The sequence below is a fragment of the Delphinus delphis genome, chromosome Y (genome assembly GCF_949987515.2).
Source record: "Delphinus delphis chromosome Y, mDelDel1.2, whole genome shotgun sequence".
Lineage (NCBI taxonomy): Eukaryota > Metazoa > Chordata > Mammalia > Artiodactyla > Delphinidae > Delphinus > Delphinus delphis.
This window is the reverse complement of record NC_082705.1, coordinates 1,128,015-1,153,064: the sequence shown is the minus strand read 5'-3', so window position 1 is coordinate 1,153,064 and position 25,050 is coordinate 1,128,015. Positions and strand designations below refer to the sequence as shown.

The window sequence follows — 25,050 nt, the reverse complement described above, 5'->3', positions numbered from 1 at the left end:
CTGCAGTTGTCAATGCGGGGGACCTGAAAGCCTCTGCTAATGAGTCACCAAACCCTCCACATGTCTAGTCCAGGTATATGCCATGACAACTGGTGCCCCATACCACTAAACTATGGGTCAGAGCACTCTCTAACATGCTGTAAAGCATAAGGACATCCACTATGTTAAGGTCTTTCCAACTGAAGACACAGTCATAAATTGAACTTGAAACCATCAAGTCTGGAATAGGTGATGGCTTCTTCAGATGCACAGACACCTACACGAGGCACAGGGATCATGAAGAGTCATAACATTTTCTAAGGAAAACAGTAAAGTAATAGAGAACACAGTAAGAATACAATAATTCACCCAAAGAAACGGAGATTCAGGAATTACCAGAGAAATAATTCAAAATAATTATTCTAAAGATGACCACAGAGCTGCAAGAGAACATAGAAAATTAATAGTGCTTTCAGGAAAACAACACAAGCACAAAATAAGTTCAACAAGCAGATAGAAAGCATTAAAAAGAAATAAAGAATGAACTGAAGAATTCAATAGAGAGCTTCAATAACAGACTTGATAAGGAAGACAAGCAGAAGAAAGAATCAGGGACCTCCAAGACAGATCATTGGAAATTATCCATCCTGAGGAGCAAAAAGAAGGACGAATGAAAAGGAATTAAGAAAGCCTACAGGACCAATGGGATGACAATAAGAGAAACAACTTACACATCACTGGAGTCCCAGAAGGAGAAGAGCAGGAGAAAGGATTGTGGAAATCTTATTTGAAGGAATAATGGCTGAGAAGTTCCCAAACCTTGGAACAGATCTGGACACCAAAGTTCATAAAGCAATTAGGTCACTCCAAAATTCCAATCCAAAGTTTTTTTCTCCAAGAGTCATTATAATAAAACCCTCTAACATCAAAAACAATGTTAAGCCATCAAGAGAAAAATCATTCTCTCATACAAAGGAACCCGTATAAGGCTATGAGAGGATTTCTCAACAAAAACCTTACAGACCAGGAGAGAACAGAACGATATATTCAAAGGGCTGAAGCAAAAAACACTGCCAACCAAGAATGCTTTATCCAGCAAAGTTGTCCTTCAGAATTAAAGACAAAATAAAGCCATTCCTTATAAACAAAAGCTAAGGGAATTTATCACCACTAGACCTATCTCACAAGAAATCCTGGAAGGAGTTCTTCAAGTTAACACAAAAAGATGCTAATTGGTAACATGAAAATACATAAGACACAGGTAAAGCCATGTCTATATATTCAGTTTCAGAATATTCTAACACTTTAACATGGAGGCATGTTGACCACTTAATTCTAGTATATTGGTTGAAGGGCAAAAGAACTGAATACAGCTGGCATAACAATAACTTGTTAATGAATATAATTTTAAAAACAAGTGAAGTGTGATATCAAATGGGTACGGGGGGTATCGAGGGTTGAGTTTTCGTATACAATCAAAATTAAGTTGTTATCAGCTTAAAATAGATTGTCATATCTTTAAGACATTTCATGTGAGCCTCTCACAAAACAAAACTCTGTAACAGATACCAACAAGTAAGAAGAAGAAAATCAGAGTACCAACTACAAAAATCATTAATTCACAAAGGAAGACAGCAAGAGAAAAAAGGAACAAAGAAACTTTTAAAACAGTCAGTAAAGAATGAACACATCATTGTGGCATGTGGGATCTTTAGTAACATCATGTGGAATCCTTAGCTGCAGCCTGCATGATGCAACTAAAAAAAAAAGAAGATTCCACATGCCACAGTGAAGATCTTGCATGTGGCAAGGAAGATCCCGAGTGCCACGACTAAGACCCGGCACAGCCAAATAAATAAATCTTTTCTTTTAAAAAAAAGAAGAATTGGGCTTCCCTGGTGGTGCAGTGGTTGAGAGTCTGCCTGCCGATGCAGGGGACATGGGTTCGTGCCACGGTCCGAGAAGATCCCACATGCCGCGGAGCGGCTGGGCCCGTGAGCCATGGCCGCTGAGCCTGTGCGTCCGGAGCCTGTGCTCCGTAACGGGAGAGGCCACAACAGTGAGAGGCCCGCGTACCACAAAAAAACAATAATAATAAAAAAAAGAAAAAAAGAAGAATTAACATGTCAGCAATAACTCCTTACATATCAATAATTCTTTTAAATGTAAATGGGCTAAATGCGCCAATCAAAAGGCATAGAGTGGCTAGACGGATAAATAAACAAACAAACTCATATGCTGCCTACAAGGGACTCACTTATGATTCAAGGACACAAATAGGCTCAAAGTGAGGGGATGAAAAGATACTCCAAGCAAGTAAAGAGCAAAATACTTACAACAGACAATATGGACTTCAAGCTAAAAACAGGAAGAAGAATCAAAGAAGGTCAAATAATGTAAGGTTTATAATTACATTATAATAATACAATTATAAAGGGTCAATTCGTCAAGAAGATACAACAATATTAAATATATACGAATCCAATATTAGAGCTAAATATATTAAGCAAATACTAACAAATCTGAAGGGAGTAATAAACAACGATCCAACAATGGTAAGAGACTTTAATACCCTGCTTTCAACAATAGATAGGGTTTCCCTGGTGGCACACTGGTTAAGAATCCACCTACCAATGCAGGGAACACGGGTTCGAGCTCTGGTCCAGGAAGATCTCACATGCCTTGGAGCAACTGTGTCCCTGCACTACAACTACTGAGCCTGTGCATTAGAGCTCACGAGCCACAACTACTTAGCCTGCATGCCACAACTACTGAAGCCCACACGCCTAGAGCCCATGCCCCACAACAAGAGAAGCCACCACAATGAGAAGCCCACGCACCACAATGAAGAGTAGGCCCCACTTGCCGCAACTAGAGAAAGCCCACAGCAGCAATGAAGATCCAACACAGCCAAAAATAAATAAATAAAATAAATAATTTTAAATATCACCAATAAAGCATAAAAAAAGGGATAGATCATCCAGACAGAAAATCAAGTTGAACTGTAGACAAAATGGACCTAACAGGACATTCCATCCAACAGCAACAGAATACCCTTCTCCTCAAGAACACATGGAATATTCCCCAGGACAGATCATGTGTTAGGTCACAAAACTATCTTTAAGAAATCTTAAAATCTTATCCTTAATCTTAAAAGACTGACATTACACCAAGTATCTTCTCTGATCACAAATATAAAACAAGATATCAATGACAGGAGAGAAACTGGAAAATTCACAAATATGTGGAAATTAAATAATACACACCTGAAAAACCAATGGCTCAAAGATGAAATCAAAAAGGAAATTTAAAAACATCTTGAAACAAATTTAAGTGTAAACACAACATACTAAAATCTATGGGATGCTGCAAAAGCAGTTGTAAGAGGGAAGTTTAAAGGCAATAAACACCATATATTATGAGGGGAGAAAAAGGTCTCAAAAAAAAATTACTTTTACACCTCAGGGGAAGAGTAAAACAAACTAAGCCCAAACTTAGCAGAAAGAAGGAAATAAAGATCAGAGAAGAAATAAATGAAGTACAAATTAGAGAAAATTTTTAAAAATCAACAAAACTGAGTTTTTTTTTTAAAGATAAACAAAATTTTAGCTAGACTTACCAAGAAAAAAAAGAGAGAGAAGACTCAAAAAAATTATGAATGAAAATGAAGACACATAAAAAGGATTATAAAAAGCTACTAACAATTATATGTCAGCAAGTGAACAACCTACAAGAAATGGGAAAATTCCTAGAAACATAAAACCTAACAAGAGTGAATCATGAAGAAACAGAAAATGTAAACAAACCGATAACAATAAGGAGACTGAATCAAAATCTCTCAATAAAGAATAGTCCAGGTCCAGAAGGCTTCATGGCTAAACTCCAGCAAACATTTGAAGAAGAATGAATATATATCCCTCTCAAACTCTTCCCAAAAGTTAAAGAGGAGGGAACACTCCAAAACTTATTTTACTAAGTCAGCATTACCCTGGCATTACCAAAGCTACCTAGATAAGGTTACTACAAGAAAAGAAATCAGCAGACCAATATCCCTGATAAATATAAATGCAAACATTCTCAACAGAATACTAACAAACAGAATTCAACAATACTTTAAAAGGGTCATACACCTTGATCAAATGGCATTAGTTCCTGGGATGTTGGCATATTTCAACATACATAAATCATCCATAGATTACACAATAATAGAATGAAGGATAAAAGTCATATAAAGTGGATGATTGTGGAAGAGTAAGACACGGAGATCACCTTCCTCCCCACAGATACATAAGAAATACATCTACACGTGGAACAAGTCCTACAGAATACCTACTGAACGCTGGCAGAAGACCTCAGACCTCCCAAAAGGCAAGAACCCCCGCCACGTACCTGGGTAGGGCAAAAGAAAAAACTAAACAGAGACAAAAGGAATAGGGACGGTACCTGCACCAGTGAGAGGGAGCTGTGAAGGAGGAAAGGTTTCCACACAGTAGGAAACTTCTTCGTGTGCGGAGACTGCAGGTGGCGGAGAGGGGAGCTTCAAAGCTGCGGAGGAGAGCACAGCAACAGGGGTGCAGAAGGCAAAGCGGGGAGATTCCCGCACAGAGGATCAGGGCCGACCGGCACTCACCAGCCCGAGAGGCTTGTCTGCTCACCCGCAGGGGCAGGCAGGGCTCGGAGTTGAGTCTGGCTTTGGTCGGAGCGCCGGGAGAGGACTGGGGTTGGCGGCGTGAACACAGCCTGAAGGGGTTAGTGCACCACGGCTAGCCCGGACGGAGTCCAGGAAAAGGTCTGGAGCTGCCGAAGAAGCAAGAGACTTTTTCTTCCCTCTTTGTTTCCTGGTGCGCGAGGAGAGGGGATTAAGAGCGCCGCTTAAAGGAGCTCCAGAGAGGGGCGCGAGCCGCAGCTAAAAGCGCGGACCCCAGAGACGGGCAGGAGACGCTAAGGCTGCTGCTGCCGCCACCAAGAAGCCTGTGTGCGAGCACAGGTCACTATCCACACCCCCCTTCCGGGGAGCCTGTGCAGCCCGCCACTACCAGGTCCCCGGGATCCAGGAACAACTTCCCCGGGAGAACGCACAGCGCGCCTCAGGCTGGTGCAAGGTCACACCGGACTCTGCTGCCGCAGGCTCGCCCCACACTCCATACCACTCCCTCCCCACGGCTTGAGTGAGCTGGAGCCCCTGAAGCAGCGGCTCCTTTAACCCCGTCCTGTCTGAGCAAAAAACAGACGCCCTCCGGCAACCTACACGCAGAGGCAGGGCCAAATCCAAAGCTGAGCCCCTGGGAGCTGTGAGAACAAAGAAGAGAAAGGGAAATCCCTCCCAGCAGCCCCAGGAGCAGCGGATTAAAGCTCCACAATCAACTTGATGTACCTGCATCTGTGGAATACATGAATAGACAGCAAATCATCCCAAATTGAGAAGGTGGGCTTTGAGAGCAAGATTTATTATTTTTCCCCTTCTCCTCTTTTTGTGAGTGTGTATGTGTATGCTTCTGTGTGAGATTTTGTCTGTATAGCTTTGCTTCCACCATTTGTCCTAGGGTTCTATTCGTCCGTATTTTTTTTCCTAATAATTATTTATTTTAATAACTTTATTTTATTTTACGTTATTTTATTTTACTTTATCTTCTTCCTTTCTATTTTCTTTCCTTCCCTCCTTCCTTCTTTCCCTCCTTCCTATCTTCCACCATCTGTCCCTCCCTCTTTTCTTTCATTCTTTCTTCCTTTCTTTCTTTCTTCCTTCCTTCCTTCCTTTTCTTTCTTTCTTCCTACTTCTACTAATTCTTTCTCTCTACTTTTTCTCGCTTTTATTCTGAGCTGTGTGGATGAAAGGCTCTTGGTGCTGCAGCCAGGAGCCAGTGCTGTGCCTCCGAGGTGGGAGAGACAATTTCAGGGCCCTGGTCAACAAGAGACCTCCCAGCTCCTCATAATATCAAATGGCGAAAATCTCCTCATACATCTCCATCTCAATGCCAGCACCCAGGTTCACTCAACGACCAGCAAGCTACAGTGCTGGACACCCTATGCCAAACAACTAGCAAGACAGGAACACAACCCCACCCATTAGCAGAGAGGCTGCCTAAAATCATAATAAGTCCACAGACACCCCAAAACACACCACCAGATGTGGATCTGCCCACCAGAGAGACAAGATCCAGCCTCATCCACCAGAACACAGGCACTAGTCCCCTCCACCAGGAAGCCACTGAACCAACCTTAGCCACTGGGGACAGACATCAAAAACAAAGGGAACTACAAACCTGCAGCCTGCAAAAAGAAGACCCCAAACACGGTAAGATAAGCAAAATGAGAAGACAGAAAGACACACAACAGATGAAGGAGCAAGATAAAAACCCACCAGACCTAACAAATGAAGAGGAAATAGACAGTCTACCTGAAAAAGAATTCAGAATAATGATAGTAAAGATGATCCAAAATCTTGGAAATAGAATAGACAAAATGAAAGAAACATTTAACAAGGACCTAGAAGAACTAAAGATGAGACAGGCAATGATGAACAACTCAATAAATGAAATGAAAAATACTCTAGAAGGGATCAATAGCAGAATAACTGAGGCAGAAGAACGGATAAGTGACCTGCAAGATATAATAGTGGAAATAACTACTGCACAGCAGAATAAAGAAAAAACAATGAAAAGAACTGAGGACAGTCTCAGAGACCTCTGGGACAACATTAAATGCACCAAAATTCGAATTATAGGGGTTCCAGAAGCAGAAGAGAAAAAGAAAGGGACTGAGAAAATATTTGAAGAGATTATAGCTGAAAACTTCCCTAATATGGGAAAGGAAATAGTTAATCAAGTCCAGGAAGCACAGAGAGTCCCATACAGGATAAATCCAAGGAGAAATATGCCAAGACACATATTAATCAAACTGTCAAAAATTAAATACAAAGAAAGCATATTAAAAGCAGCAAGGGAAAAACAACAAATAACACACAAGGGAATCCCTATAAGGTTAACAGCTGATTTTTCAGCACACACTCTGCAAGCCAGAAGGGAGTGGCAGGACATATCTAAAGTGCTGAAGGAGAAAAACTTACAACCAAGATTGCTCTACCCAGCAAGGATCTCATTCAGATTTGATGGAGAAATTAAAACCTTTACAGACAAGCAAAAGCTGAGAGAGTTCAGCACCACCAGACCAGCTTTACAACAAATGCTAAAGGAACGTCTCTAGGCAAGAAACACAAGAGAAGGAAAAGACCAACAATAATGAACCCAAAACAATTTAGAAAGTGGGAATGGGAACATACATATCGATAATTACCTGAAATATAAATGGACTAAATGTTCCCACCAAAAAACACAGATTGGCTGAATGGATACAAAAACAAGACCCACATATAAGCTGTGTAAAGGAGACCCACTTCAGACCTAGAGACACATACAGACTGAAAGTAAAGGGATGGAAAAAGATATTCCATGCAAATGGAAACCAAAACAAAACTGGAGTAGCAATTCTCATATCAGACAAAATAGACTTTAAAATAAAGACTATTAGAAGAGACAAAGAAGGACACTACATAATGATCAAGGGATTGATCCAAGAAGAAGATATAACAATTGTAAATATTTATGCACCCAACACAGGAGCACCTCAATACATAAGGCAAATACTAACAGCCATAAAAGGGGAAATCGACATTAACACATTCATAGTAGGGAACTTTAACACCCCACTTTCACCAATGGACAGATCATCCAAAATGAAAATGAATAAAGGAAACACAAGCTTTAAATGACACATTAAACAAGATGGACTTGATATTTATAGGAAACACCATCCAAAAACAACAGAATACACATTTTTCTCAAGTGCTCATGGAACCTTCTCCAGGATAGACCATATCTTGGGTCACAAATCAAGCCTTGTATCAAGTATCTTTTCTGACCACATGCTATGACACTAGATATCAATTACAGGAAACTATCTGTGAAAAATACAAACACATGGAGGGTAAACAATACACTACTTAATAACGAAGTGATCACTGAAGAAATCAAAAAAATCAAAAAATACCTAGAAACAAATGACAATGGAGACACGATGACCCAACACCTATGGGATGCAGCAAAAGAGTTCTAAGAGGGAAGTTTATAGCAATACAAGCCCACCGTTAGAAACAGAAAACATCTCAAATAAACAACCAAACATTGCACCTAAAGCAATTAGAGAAAGAAGAACAAAAAAACCCTGAAGTTAGCAGAATGAAAGAAATCATAAAAATCAGATCAGAAATAAATGAAAAAGAAATGAAGGAAACGATAGCAAAGATCAATAAAACTAAAAGCTGGTTCTTTGAGAAGATAAACAAAATTGACAAACCATTAGCCAGACTCATCAAGAGAAAAAGGGAGAAGACTCAAATCAATAGAATTAGAAATGAGAAAGGAGAAGTAACAACTGACACTGCAGAAATACAAAAGATCATTGAGTGATTACTACAAGCAACTCTATGCCAATAAAACGGACAGCCTGGAAGAAATGGACAAAGTCTTAGAAATGCAAAACCTGCCAAGACTGAATCAGGAAGAAATAGAAAATATGAACAGACAAATCACAAGCACTGAAATTGAAACTGTGATTAAAAATCTTCCAAAAAAAAAAAAAAACCCAGGACCAGATGGCTTCACAGGTGAATTTTATCAAACATTTAAAGAAGAGCCTACACCTTTCCTTCTCAAACTCTTCCAAAATATAGCAGAAGGAGGAACACTCCCAAATTCATTCTACGAGGCCACCATCACCTTGATACCAAAACCAGACAAGGATTTCACAAAGAATGAAAACTACAGGGCAATATCATTGATGAACATAAATTCAAAAATCCTCAACAAAATACTAGCAAACAGAATCCAACAGCACATTAAAAGGATCATACACCATGATCAAGTGGGGTTTCTTCCAGGGTTGCAAGGATTCTTCAATATACACAAATCAATCAATGTGATACATCATATTAACAAATTGAAGGAGAAAAACCATATGATCATCTCAATAGATGCAGAGAAAGCTATTGACAAAATTCAACACCCATTTATGATAAAAACCCTATAGAAAGTAGGCATAGAGGGAACTTTCCTCAACATAATGAAGGCCATATATGACAAACCCACAGCCAACATCATCCTCAATGGTGAAAAACTGAAAGCATTTCCACTAAGATAAGGAACAAGACAAGGTTGCCCACTCTCACCACTCTTACTTAACATAGTTTTGGAAGTTTTAGCCACAGCAATCAGAAAAGAAAAGGAAATAAAAAGAATACAAATCGGAAAGAAGTAAAGCTGTCACTGTTTGTAGATGACATGACACTATACATAGAGAATCCTAAAGATGCTACCAGAAAACTACTAGAGCTAATCAATGAATTTGGTAAAGTAGCAGGATACAAAATTAATGCACGGAAATCTCTGGCATTCCTATACAATAATGATGAAAAATCTGAAATTGAAATCAGGAAAACACTATTTACCACTGCACCAAAAATAATAAAATATCTAGGAGTAAACCTACCTAAGGAGACAAAAGACCTGTATGCAGAAAATTATAAGACACTGATGAAAGAAATTAACGATGATACAAATAGATGGAGAGATATACCATGTTCTTGGATTGGAAGAATCAACATTGTGAAAATGACACTACTACCCAAAGCAATCTACAGATTCAATGCATTCCCTATCAAACTACCACTGGCATTTTTCACAGAACTAGAACAAAAAATTTCACAATGTGTATGGAAACACAAAAGACCCCGAAAACCAAAGCAATCTTGAGAACGAAAAAGAGAGCTGGAGGAATCAGGCTCCCTGACTTCAGACTATACTACAAAGCTACAGTAATCAAGACAGTACGGTACTGGCACAAAAACAGAAAGATAGATCAATGGAACACGATAGAAAGCCCAGAGATAAACCCAGGCACATATGGTCACCTTATCTTTGATAAATGAGGCAGGAATGTACAGTGGAGAAAGGACAGCCTCTTCAATAAGTGGTGCTGGGATAACTGGACAGGTACATGAAAAAGTATGAGATTAGATCACTGTCTAACACCATACACAAAAATAAGCTCAAAATGGATTAAAGACCTAAATGTAAGGCTGGAAACTATCAATCTGTTAGAGGAGAACATAGGCAGAACATTCTATGACATAAATCACAGCAAGATCCTTTTTGACCCACCTCCTAGAGAAATGGAAATAAAAACAAAAATAAACAAATGGGACCAAATGAAACCTCAAATCTTTTGCACAGCAAAGGAAACCATAAACAAGACCAAAAGACAACCCTCAGAATGGGAGAAAATATTTGCAAATGAAGTAACTGACAAAGGAGTAATTTCCAAAATTTACAAGAGCTCATGCAGCTCAATAACAAAAAAACAGAAAACCCAATCCAAAAATGGGCAGAACATCTAAATAGACATTTCTCCAAAGAAGATATACAGACTGCCAACAACCACATGAAAGAATGCTCAACATCATTAATCATTAGAGAAATGCAAATCAAAACTACAATGAGATATCATCTCACACCAGTCAGAATGGCCATCATCAAAAATTCTGAAACAATAAATGCTGGAGAGGGTGTGGAGAAAAGGGAACAACCTTGCAATGCTGGTGGGAATATGAATTGGTACAGCTGCTATGGAGAACAGTATGGAGGTTCCTTTAAAAACTACAAATAGAACTACCATATGACCCAGCAATCTCACTACTGGGCATATACCCTTAGAAAACCGTAATTCAAAAAGAGTCATATACGAAAATGTTCATTGCAGCTATATTTACAATAGCCAGGAGATGGAAACAACCTAAGTGTCCATCATCGGATGAATGGATAAAGAAGATGTGGCACATATATACAGTGGAATGTTACTCAGCCATAAAAAGAAACGATATGGAGCTATTTGTAATGAGGTGGATAGACCTAGAGTCTGTCATACAGAGTGATGTAAGTCGGAAAGAGAAAGACAAATACCATATGCTAACAAATATATATGTAATTTAAGAAAAAAATGTCATGAAGAACCTAGGGGTAAGACAGGAATAAAGACACAGACCTACTAGAGAACAGACTTGAGGATATGGGGAGGGGGAAGGGTAAGCTGTGACAAAGTGAGACAGTGACATGGACATATATACACTACCAAGCGTACAACAGACAGCTAGTGGGAAGCAGCCGCATAGCACAGGGAGATCAGCTCGGTGCTTTGTGACCACCTAGAGGGGTGGGATAGGGAGGGTGGGAGGGAGAGAGATGCAAGAGGGAAGAGATATAGGAACATATGTATATGTATAACTCATTCACTTTGTTATAAAGCAGAAACTAACACACCATTGTAAAGCAACTATACCCCAATAAAGATGTTAAAATAAATAAATAAAAGCCATATAAAGTATTTGATAATTTTCAACATGTTTTCATGATAAACGTTCTCAACAAATTGGTTGTAGAAAGAACATACCTCAACATAATATAGGACATAACATGACAAATCCACAGCTAATACACTCAGGTGAAAGACTGAAAGAAACCTTTTCATCTAAGATGGTAAGAGGCATGCTCTAGCCACTTTTACTCAACACAGTACTGGAATTCCTAATCAGGGCAATTAGGCAAGAAAAGAAATTTCAAACTGGAAAGGAAGAAGTCTCTGTCTCCATGTGACATATGCCTGTATATGGAAAATCCTGAAGACCCCACCAACAAAACAGTCCTAATAAAAAAATTCAGCAAAGTTGCAGCATTCAGTGTCAAGGTACAAACATCAGTTGTGTTTCTACACACTACAATGAAATATCAGAAAGAGAAATAAAGAAAAAAAATCCATTCACAATAGCACTAAGACCAACAAAATACTAGGAATAAGTTTAACCAAGGAAGTGAAAGTTCTATACACTGAAACCTACAAGACAGTAATTAAAGAAATGAAAAACATGAATGAAAGGTTTCTCATGTCAATGATCAGAAGAGACAACACTGTTAAAATATCCATGCCATTCAAAGGCATCTATAGACTCTATGCAATCCCTATCAAAACTCCACAGGCATTTTTCACAGAATTAGTAAAGAACAATTCTAAATGTGTAAAAAAGATCTCATAAAGCCAAAGCAATAATGAGAAAGAAGAAAGCCGGAGGAATCAAACTATCTGATTTTAAACTATATGACAAAACTATAGTTATCAAAACAGTATGGTACTGATATAGACACATAGACCAATGTAGCCAAACTGAGAGCCCACTATAGGTTAAATTAATATTTGACAAGGCAGCCAAGAATATTCAAGGGGAAAGAAAAGTCTCTTCAATAAATGGTATTGGGAAAACTGGATATTCATATGCAGAACAGTGAAACTGGACACATATCTTACACCATTCACAAAAATTAACTTCAAACAGATTAAGGATTTAAATTAAATGTAAGACCTGCAAATGTAAAATTTCTCCAAGAGAACACAAGGAAAAAGTTCCTTGCCATTGGAATTAACACAAAATATATAAAAAACTCATACAATTCAATAGCAAAATAACAAACAATCCAATTTAAAAATAAGGGGAGATAGCTAGTGGGAAGTAGCCACATAGCACAGGGAGATCAGCTCAGTGCTTTGTGACCACCTAGAGGTGTGGGATAGGGAGGGTGGGAGGGAGACACAACAGGGAGGGGATATGGGGATATATGTATATGTATAGCTGATTCACTTTGTTATACAGTAGAAACTAACACACAATTGTGAAGCAATTATACTCTAATAAAGATGTAATAAATAAATAAATAAGAAAAGAAATTCAATTCCAACTGGCCTAAAACCAAAAAGGGAAATTACTGATTAAAAACTCATTTATTAAAAGTAAATAAATAGGGCTTCCCTGGTGGCGCAGTTGTTGGGGGTCCGCCTGCCGATGCAGGGTACATGGGTTCGTGCCCCGGTCCGGGAGGATCCCACATGCCGCGGAGCAGCTGGGCCCGTGAGCCATGGCCGCTGGGCCTGCGCGTCCGGAGCCTGTGCTGTCTGAGACGGGAGAGGCCACAACAGTGAGAGGCCTGCGTACCACAAAAAAAATAAATAAGGCGAGGATCTGAATAGACAGTTTCCTAAGAAGACCTACAGATGGCCAATAGGCACATGAAAATATGATTAATATCATTAAGACTCAGGTAAATTCAAATCAAAACCACAATGAGATACCACCTGACACCTGTCAGAATGGCTATCAACAAAATGATGAGAAATGCTGTTGGTGAGGATATGGAGAAAAGGGAATTCTTGTACATTGTTGGTGGCAATACAACTACTACAGAAAACATAATGGAGGTTCTTCAAAAAAAATAAAAGTAGAGCTAACATATGATCCAGCATTTCTACTTCTTGGTATATATTACAAGGAAATGAAACCTCCATCAAATAATATGCACTCCCATATTCACTGCAGCATTATTCACAATAACCAAGTCACAGAAAGAACCTAATGATCCACTGACAGATGACTGGATAAAGATATACATACACACAGTGCAATATTATTCAGCCACTAAAAAGAATGGTACCTTACCATCTGTGATAATCTAAAGAGAGCTGGAGGCTTTATGCTAAGTGAAATAAGTCAGACAGAAAAGAAAAATATTGTATTATTTCACTTATATGTGGAATCTAAAAAAAAAATTGAATTCACAGAAACAGAGAATAGAGTAGTGGTTACCAGGGACTAAAGGGTGGGGGAAATGTGGAGATGCTGGTCAAATGGTACGGACTTCCAGTTATAAGATGAGTAAATTCCAGAGTTGTAATGTCCATAAAACAACAACAACAGCAACAACCCCTCCCCCACAAAAGACAAATGACTCATAAACCCAACCAGTCTAGATAATTAAGAAAATTAATTTCAACCAAGTATTAAAGAACAGGACTTGATCTATGTTAATTACCTTTATATGACATTGAAATAATATATTTGTTGAACAGTGACATTTATCTTTTACCTTATAAACAACAATACTGCAGTCACATCTGACACAGGATTTTTGAATCTGCATATTGGATGCAAAGAGTGGAATGCTTCTACATTTACCAATAATAGTAACCACATGGATTCCCACCATAAACTGAAAGCTATGTATTAGATGCTGCTGCTGTTATCAGAATGATTACCATTCACAAATCAATGAGAAACGTAGGCACAGAAAATGTGAAGCCTGTGCTCAAGTTCAGGAAATGAAGATAGGATATAAATCAAGAATAATTTCATCCAAAAAGTAAACCAGTAATGTTATCATTGGTAAAATAACACTTGTTCATTAACTTAATATAGCTCACAAATTATAAGAAATTCATCCCCAAACTCTTAATAGGAATATAAGGAATATAATAGGAATAATTGTAAAGATGACTTCAGGAGGAAGACCTATAAACTATATTGTCAAATAGAACATTCTGTAATGATGGAAATGTTCTATTATTTGAGTTGTCCAATACAGTCGTCATTAGCCTGGTGGTTCTCAACTGAGGGGTAATGTGTCCACCTAGGAGATATCTACCAGTACTGGAGAACATTTTTGATTGTCACAATCAAGAGGTGCCACTGGTATCCAGTGGGGAGAACCCAGGGATGCTGCCAAATATCATACAATGGACAGCACATCCTCCATAAAATATCATAGGACAACTGAAAATGTCAATTGCGTTGACGTAGAGAAAAGCTGAACTAACCACGTACAGCTAATAAGCACTTGAGTATGGCTAATGAGAAAGGAGAACTTAATTTTTAAATTAATGTACTTCTAATTAAGAAAATTTAATTTAATAATGATTATACAGCTTTATCTACATATATAAAGTATGTAGCTAGAGATAATGAGCATAATATAAAAATAAGGATCTTGTTTCTCAAGTATTTTAAAAGCTGAGTATCTTCAAAGAACAGATTCTGTGATTAACATATACACACTACTAAATATAAAATTGATAACCAGCAAAGACCTACTGCATAGCACAGGGGACTATACTCAATATTATGTAATAACCTATAATGGAAAAGAATATATATGTATATGTATATACATAACAGAATCACTTTGCTGTACACCTGAAACTAACACAACACTGTAAATCAACTATACTCAATACAATTTTTTTTAATTTAGGGAAATAATGAGCATAAATAAAAGCATAAAAGTGAACACCCGTGAAGCTTTAGGACACATGTCCCGGCACCAAACAGGAAATCACAGGGAAACTCTCCCTCTGTCACTGCAGGCCACTCACTCTTGCAGGGTCTCCACCCCCTTTTCTTTGTACTTCAGTTCTTGCTTCATCTGGGTCAGCTCTCATTTTAATCTGCAAAGCTAAAGACAAATTACATTTTTTTTCCACAAAAAGAAGCTGTGAGAAATGATTTCTACAGTTGTTAGCATTGTCATCTAAGTTTCTGAATAGCTTGCAATTCATGGGATCACCCAGTCTCTCCATGACCTCCCATCCCTGGCATATCAAACAGCCCTGGCAGAGGGGCTGGCTCACTTAGACACAGAAGGCCCGGGTCACCAAACAGCTTTCTACCCATGTGGAGCCCTGGAACTGGCAACAATTTTCTTTTTCAAGGTATTGATTTACACATTGTAATGAGCAAACTTTGTCATACTTTTTTTCATCCTCTCTTCTGCTTACTACCCTCAGATCTCACCTAGGAAACCCTGTTGCTCAAAGCATGGCTTCCCACTACCTGAAAGTCAGTCGCCTGCAGTGCTTATTTAAACAGGTGCTAGGACCCACTCCAGGCCTTGTTAAAACTCCACCTTCAGCTCCTTCAGCAGAAACCCTGCGTCTTCCCCAGGTCCCCCTGAGAAGGTCCCCCACACTCACTCCCCCTCTTCCATACCCAGTGACACACATGTGGGGACGAATCGAGGACATGGTGACTGCACGGGACAGGGAGGGCTTGTAGACCCAGGGCAGCCCCTCTGAGCCCCTCGTGGAGGAGAGAGACCCCTCCACCCACTTCTGGAGAAGCCTGCTGGCCCTGGAGCCTGGTGACAAAATGCCTTCCGAGCAAGGGGACAAAGGGCAATGCCCAGGAAGTGATTTTAAACCTAATGGGTCACATGTCTTTTGTTCAGCATCTTCGGGGCACCTGGCAGGCCTGCTCACACAGCACCCAGTGAAAATCGCAGGAAGGCCGACGTCTGGGATCTCGTAACAGGCGCATCACCTGGTCACAGGATGGGGCGAGCTCATGTGTCTAAGACGCCGAGAAAAATCCCCACGCAGATATCTGATCGCTCCAGAAAGCGGGCATACTGACATCCCTTCTGAACCACACTGGCTGGGGTTGGGAGCCATCTCTGGCAGCCGAGCGAGCAGGGGACACTTAATTGTGGGCCGTTTGCTGGCAGGGAGCCCTGCCTCTTCCAGGGGCAGCCAGCATGGTAATGAGACAGTTTCTATGGAAATGGGGATGGGGCTCACACTTTGAACTGATGCCCCAGGTGTTTTTTGTTGGTGCACTAGAATGTGAGAACCACAGCACTAAAAGAGACACTCTGGTTTAGGCACTGAGACACTAGGATGGGAGGCTTGGTCTCCAAGATGTCTCCTGTCCCCCCTCCCAGACACCAAAGACAAGAGGATGAAGGGATGGAACACGGTGGCACACAAAGAACCTGACACCACTGGCAAGGAGCACCGGCACCTTCTGGTCAAACACCATCGCAGGCAAGATTTCTCTGGGAATACAGAGACCAGGGAAGAACGGCAGATGCTAAATCTGCCAAGGGACAGAGCTTGCCTCCCACTAATACAGGGAAGCAGCCCTGTGAGCTCGGGCCCGGACATCGCCAAATCTTTCCAAATGTTGGGTGAATCTAGCCCTATGAAATACACAGAGGGATACAAGCAATTTTTTGTTAGATGGGCTGAGGCTTTAAAATGAAACTTTTCTCTTCCTATCAAAGGAATTAAGTAAATCATAATAAGTGATGTTATCAGTATATAAAGAATACACAAGCTGCTTCTAGTGTAAAAACACTCATTTTTACTCACCCTGTCCTGATGACTTGCTATTTCTGCTTTTATTTGGAGTGGGCTGTACTTAGTATTTGTTGAATATCCAGAAAAGGCTAAATAGAAAGAAAATATTTTATTTTACAATAGATCCATTAAATTACATACATGCATACAGATAAGAACTTCATATTCACCTTATTAATTACCTCTTAGCATCACACATACAAATTAACATTAGCACTGACAACTAAAGAACTAACATTTCACAGCCTCAAATATTTTTAATGGTTGATTTTTACTTAAGGATTTGTTTGCAGATGACTTGACCTTTATATGAAAAATCTGGAAAAAAATGACCAAAAAACTTCCAGTAACTAATAAATGATTATAACAAGACTGTAGGATATAAGGTTAATATATAAAAGTCAACTGCTTTCCTAAATACCATCAACAAACAAGTAGATCTGAAATTTAAAACACAATACCATTCACATGGCACCTCCAAAAGTGAAATACTTAGTTATAAGTCTAACAAAACTTGTACAGGAGCTATACAAAGAAAATTACAAATCTCTGATGAACTGAAACAAAGAAGAACTAAATAAATGAAGAGACATTCCATGTTCATGGATGGGAAAGATTCAATACTGTCAAGATGTCACTTCTTCCCAGCTTGCTCTATAGATGCAAAACAATCCCAATCAAAATTCTAGCAACTTATTTTGTGGACATCAACAAATTGATCCTAAAGTGGCAATAGGCCCAGGACAGCCAACACAATACTGAAGAAGAACAAAGCTGGAGAACCTATCAGAACCTATCAGACCTCAAGACAATATAAAGCTACAGTAATCAAGATAGTGTGGTAGTGGCAAAATAATATGATAGCAAAGATAGTCTTTCAAAAAATGATGCTGGAACAAGTGGACATCCACACGCAAAAAAAAAAAAAATCACCTAGACAGACTTCACACCCTTCACGAAATTTAACTCAAGGCCTAAATATAAAATGCAAAACTATAAAACTCTTAGAAGATTACATAGGAGAAAACTAAGAGGACCTTGGTTTGGAAATGTCATTTTAGATACAATACCAAAGGCAGGATCCATGAAAGAAATAATGGGTAAGCTCAACTTCATTAAAATTAAAACTTCTGCTCAGTGAAAGCCAATGTCAACACATGTGAGACAACAAATCACAGACTGGGAGGAAACATTCGCAAAGGACACATCTGATTAGAACTGTTATCCAAAATATAGAAAGAATACTTAAAACTCAACAGTGAGAGAACAAAGAACTCAATTAAATGGGCCACCACCAATTAATGGACACCTCACTGAAGAAGATAAACAGACAGCAAAGCATATGAAAAAAAGATGCTCTAAATCATACGTCATCAGGAAAATGAAAATTAAAACAACAGTGAGATTCCACTACACACCTGTTAGAATGGCCAAAATGAAGACACTGACAACATCAAATGCTGGTGAGGATGTGGAGTAACAGGAACTCCCATTCACTGCTGGAAAGAATGCAAAATGCTACAGCCACTTTGGCAGTTTCTCACAAAACTAAACATACTCTTACCATGTGATCCAGCAGTCACACTCCTTGGTATTTACCCAAAAGAGCTGAAATTTTATATCTACATAAAAACCTGCACACTGAAAAAAAAAAAAAAAAACCTGCACACTGAAGAAGGTTCATAACTCAAAACTGCCAAAACCTGGAAGCAACCTAGATGCTCTTCAACAGGTGAATGGTAAATAAACTTTATTTCAACCAGACCATACAGTATTATTCAGCACTAAAAAAGAGAAAAGAAATAAAAAGTCAGGAAGCCATAAAAAGATATGAAGAAACCTAAAATATACACGTGAAAAAATATACAAGTGACAAAAGCCCATCTGAAAAGTCTGCATGCTATATGATTCCAAGTATATGACAATCTGGAAAAGGCAAAAACTGTATCCTACAGCAAAAGAATCAGTCATTGCCACAGGTTGTAAGGGGGAATTAATAGCTAGAAACCAGAATATTTTTAGAGAAGTAAAAATACTCTAAAAGATACTATAATGATACATACATGTCAGTATATGTAGGTCCAAACTCACAGAATGTACAGTACCAAGAGACAGCCTAATATAAAGATGAATGCTGGGTAATGATGATATGTCAATATATATTCATCAGTTGTAACAAATGTGCCCTTTGGTAAGTGATGGTGGAGGTTGTGTATGTGTAGGAGCAGTGGAATATGGGAACTTTCTGCTGAATTTTGCTGTAAATGTAAAACTGTAAAAAATAAAGTTTTTTAAAGGTAGCTTTATAGTAATCTGTCAGTATATGGCAGGCCTGAGAAAATGCAATTCCTCCAAGGTTTTTTCCCCACACACACTGAAGAGCCCACAATTTTATCCTGAGTTGGATTTCACAGATATGTAATAGCTCAAATACAATACATGGCTTACTGCTTTCATAAACAGTGAAGTGCACATGATTTAAAGTTCTTTAACAGGCACAGCATCATTACCAAGAATAACCCATATCTAGGGGTGAATAAGACAGAACTTTTACACAGTCAGCCACTTTCTGGCAGCACAGAGTGCTGCAAGCCTTTTCCAGTGTCTTGACACCTAGACCACTTTAGTGGCCGTTTCTAATTTCTATCACCCCGTCCACCTCTCTGCATCCCTTTTTCTTGATGCTTCTGTCTCCTTTCTCTTAGGCCTTGAAGGTACGGTGACTTGGTTCCTGTCCCTTTCTGAGTTGTGGAGACTCCTCTTTCTTCATCTGAGAGTCACCCCACATTGGTGTATTCTGCATCCAGGGCATTTTCATTAGTTTCTCCTGCTTATAAGACCCAACTGCAGGGCCAGCATCCATTCTTTTATTCCTTTGATCTGGGTACTGAAGGCTATCATTCAGGTAACTTAGGTGGCAACACCTAGAAACTAGATCAAAATCATTTCCTGACCTCATATAGGTGAGTGTGGCTTGTAGAGGAAGAATGTCATCTGCCATATCAGTAAGCAAAGCAGGCACCTCCAATGGTACACCCTGAGGAAACACAGGATACTGGCTCCAGATAGCTGAAGTGCATATCAAAGCAATGATTTCAGTGAGCCAGACTCTTCCATCTTCCCATACATGGGAAAGCACTAAATTCCTTAATGTGACATATCTGCTTTCTTTTATAAACAGTAAACTTTTACCTGTTTTTCTGTTGCAAAACTCTTCTATATGCTGGCCCCTCCCTTACCTCTTTGGATCAGTCCCTCAGAGCTATCTGAGACACTGCCTCATGGGCTTGAGTCTTCAGTAAGATCCCCGAAAAAAACAAATCCCAACGTTTAGATTGTGCATCCTTCAGTCAGCAGCTACAGACCTGAAGTGGCTTAAACACCAACAATGTTCAATAGCTCCACAATCAACCAAATCCAAATAATTTGAACAGGTCAGAACTTCCTATTTAAAAAACAAACAAACACAAAAAAAACTTTTCTCTGTAAAACTTACTTAACTATCAGTCAGAATTCCAAACAACTGTATCCACTGGAAATAAATTTCTATAACAGCTAAAATATTTGCCAAAATTACCTCAAATTTTCATTTACTAAGAATCATAGTTACACAAACACAATGGATTAAGTATTTAAAGAATATAAATCATCCATAGGCCAAGTCCTATTCCTTTTGTTTTGCCTTTTTCTTTCCATTTATTAAGATCACAAACAAAATGAATACCTCAAACAATGCCACTGAAAGAAATCATTCATACAAAATCTCCACGTTAAAGTCCTGGGACTCAAACACAGTAAGTTAAGCAAATTGAGAAGACAGAGAAACACACAGCAGATGAAAAGGCAAAGTAAAAACCCACCAGACCAAACAAATGAATAGGAAATAGGCAGTCTACCTAAAAAAGAATTCAGAGTAATGACAGTAAACATGACCCAAAATCTTGGAAATAGAAAAAAACACAAGAAACGTTTAACAATGACCTAGAAGAACTAAAGAGCAAACAAACAATGATGAACAACACAATAAATGAAATTTAAAATTCTCTAGAAGGAATCAATAGCAGAATAACTGAGGCAGAAGAATGGATAAGTAACCTGGGAGATAAAGTAGTGGAAATAACTATTTCTACTGGAATAGTAGTAGAATAACTATTATTCTGCAGCGCAGAATAAAGAAAAAAAAGAAAAAAAAATTGAGAACAGTCTCAGAGACCTCTGGGACAATATTAAACACACCAACATTCAAATTATAGGGAAACCAGAAGAAGAAGAGAAAAACAAAGGGACTGAGAAAATATTTGAAGAGATAATAGTTGAAAACTATACTAACATGGGAAAGGAAATAGTTAATCAAGTCCACGAAGCACAGAGAGTCCCATACAGGATAAATCCAAGGAGAAACAAGACAAATACTAATCAAACTATCAAAAATAAAATACAAAAAAAAATATTAAAAGCAACAAAGGAAAAACAATAAATAACATACACGGGAATCCTCATAAGATTAACAGATGATCTTTCAGCAGAAACTCTGCAAGCCAGAAGGGAGTGGCAGGACATATTTAAAGTGATGAAAGGGAAAAACCTACAACCCAGATTACTCTACCTAGCAAGGATCCCATTCAGATATGACAGAGAAATTAAAACTTTTACAGAGAAGCAAAAGCTAAGCAAATTCAGCACCACCAAACCAGCTTTACAACAAATGCTAAAGGAACTTCTCTACGCAGGAAACACAAGAGAAGGAAAAGACCTACAATAATAAACCCAAAACAATTAAGAAAATGGTAAGTGGAGCATACAAACCAAAAATTACCTTAAATGTAAATAGATTAAATGCTCCAACGAAAAGACAAACACTCACTGAATGGATACAAAAACAAGACCCATATATATGCTGTCTAAAAGAGAACCATTTCAGACTTAGGGACACATACAGAGTGAAACTGAGGGGATGGAAAACGATATTCCATGCAAATGGAAATCAAAAGGAAGCTAGAGTAGGAATACTCCTATCAGATAAAATAGACTTAAAATAAAGACCATTACATGAGACAAAGAAGGACACTACGTAATGATCAAGGGATCAATCCAAGCAGAAGATATAACAAGTGTAAATATTTATGCACCCAACACAGGAGAACCTCAATACATAAAGTAAATGCTAACAGCCATAAAAGGGGAAATCAACAGTAACACAATCATACTAGGGGACTTTAACACCCCACTTTCACCAATGGAGACATCAACAAAAATGAAAATAAATAAGTAAACACAAGCTTTAAATGATACATTCGACAAGTTGGACTTAATTGATATTTACAGGACATTCCATACAAAAACAACAGAATACACTTTCTTCTCAAATGCTCATGGAACATTCTCCAGGATAGATCATATCTTGGGTCACAAATTAAGCCTTGGTAAATCTACGAAAATAGAAATCGTATCAAGTATCGTTTCCGATCACAGCGCTATGACACGAGATATCAATTACAGTAAAAACTCTGTAAAAAATACAAACACATGGAAGCTAAACAATACACTACTTAATAAACAAGAGATCACTGAAGAAATCAAAGAGGAAATCAAGAAACACCTAGAAACAAATGACAATGAAAACACAACAACCCAAAACCTACACAATGCAGCAAAAGCAGTTTTAAGAGGGGAGTTTATAGCAATACAATACTACCTCAAAAAACAGGAAACATGTCAAACAAACGACCGAATCTTACACCTAAAGCAATTCGAGAAAGAACAAAAAAAAAAAAACACCTAAAGTTAGCAGAAGGAAGAAATCATAAAGATCAGATCAGAAATAAATGAAAAAGAAATGAAGGAAACTATAGCAAAGGTCAATAAAATTAAAAGCTGGTTCCTTGAGAACATAAACAAAATTGAAAAACCATTAGCCAGACACATCAAGAAAAAAAGGGAGAAGACTCAAATCAACAGAATTTGAAATGAAAAAGGAGAAATAACAACTGACACTGCAGAAATACAAAGAGTCATGAGAGACTACTAGAAACAACTATACATCAATAAAATGGACAACCTGGAAGAAATGGACAAATTCTTAGAAAAGCACATCCTTCTGAGACTGAACCAGGAAGAAACAGAAAATACACACAGAACCATCACAAGCAGTGAAATTGAGACTGTGATTAAAAATCTTCCAACAAACAAAAGCCCAAGACCAGATGGCTTCACAGGGGTTTAGTATCAAACATTTAGAGAACAGCTAACACCTTTCCTTCTCAAACTCTTCCAAAATATAGCAGAGGGAGGAACACACCCAAACTCATTCTACGAGGCCACCATCCCCCTGATACCAAAACCACACAAAGATGTCACAAAGGAAGAAAACTACAGGCCAATTTCACTGATAAGCATAGATGCAAAAGTCCTCAATAAAATACTAGCAAACAGAATCCAACAGCACATTAAAAGGATCATAGACCATGATCAAGTGGGGTTTATCCCAGGAATGCAAGGATTCTTCAATATATGCAAATCAATCAATGTGATACACCATATTAACAAACTGAAGGCAAAAAAGCCATATGGTCATCTCAATAGATGCAGAAAAAGTTTTCATCAAAATTCAACACCAATTTAAGATACCCCGCCCCCAGAAAGTAGGTATAGAGGGAACTTACTTCAACATAATAAAGGCTGTATATGACAAACCCACATCCAACATCATTCTCAATGGTGAAAAATTGAAACCATTTGCTCTAAGATCAGGAATAAGACAAGGTTGTCCACTCTCACAACTATTATTCAACATAGTTTTGGAAGTTTTAGCCACAGCAATCAGAGAAAAAAAGGAAATAAAAGGAATCCAAATCGGAAAAGCAAAAGTAAAGGTGTCACTGTTTGCAGATGACATGATACTATACATAGAGAATCCTAAAGATGCTACCAGAAAACTACTAGAGCTAATCAATGAATTTGGTAAAGCAGCAGTATACAAATCTACATGTAAAAGAATGAAATTAGAACACTCCCTAACACGATACTCAAATATCAACTCAAAATGGATTAAAGACCTAAATGTTAAGGCCCGACACTATAAAACTCTTAGAGGGAAACACGGGCAGAACACTCTGTGACATAAATCACAGCAAGATCCTTTTTGACCCACCTCCTAGAGAAATGGAAATAAAAACAAAAATAAACAAATGGGACCTAATGAAAATTAAAAGCTTTTGCACAGCAAAGGAAACCATAAACAAGACCAAAAGACAACCCTCAGAATGGGAGAAAATATTTGCAAATGAAGCACCTGACAAAGGATTGATCTCCAAAATTTAAAAGCAGCTCATACAGCTCAATATCAAAACACAAATCACCCAATACAAAAATGGGCAGAAGACCTACACAGACATTTCTCCAAAGAAGATATACAGACTGCCAACAAACACATGAAAGGATGCTCAACATCACTAATCATTAGAGAAATGCAAATCAAAACTACAATAAGGTATCACCTCACACCAGTCAGAATGGCCATCATCAAAAAATCTATAAACTGTAAATGCTGGAGAGGGTGTGGAGAAAAGGGAACACTCCTGCACTGTTGGTGGTACGTAAATTGATATAGCCACTATGGGGAACAGTATGGAGGTTCCTTAAAAAACTAAAAATAGAACTACCATACGACCCAGCAATCCCACTCCTGGGCATATACTCTGAGAACACCATAATTCAAGAAGGGTAATGTACCACAATGTTCACTGCAGCTCTATTTACAATAACCAGGACACGGAAGCAACCTACATTTCCATTGACAGATGAGTGGTTACAGAAGATGTGGCACATATATACAATGGAATATTACTCAGCCAAAAACAAATAAAATTGAGTTATTTGTGGTGAGGTGGATGGACTTATGAGTCTGTCATACAGAGTGAAGTAAGTCAGAAAGAGAAAAACAAATACCACATGCTAACACATATATATGGAATCTAAAAAAAAAAAGTGGTTATGAAGAACAAGGGGCAG

The 25,050-nt window shown here is 38.4% G+C and overlaps 1 protein-coding gene across 1 annotated transcript in view; it reads right to left on the bottom strand.

Moving 5' to 3' along the window:
- LOC132419206 (protein WWC3-like) overlaps positions 1 to 25,050 on the bottom strand; it is a 120,025-nt gene that overhangs the window by 69,451 nt on the left and 25,524 nt on the right. The window contains exons 2-3 of the mRNA XM_060003182.1: positions 17,053 to 17,129; positions 15,280 to 15,359 (exon numbers count right to left, since the gene is read on the bottom strand). Of these exons, the coding sequence (XP_059859165.1) occupies positions 15,280 to 15,329 (50 nt within the window). The 5' untranslated portion in view covers positions 15,330 to 15,359; positions 17,053 to 17,129. The remainder of the gene's footprint in view (positions 1 to 15,279; positions 15,360 to 17,052; positions 17,130 to 25,050) is intronic.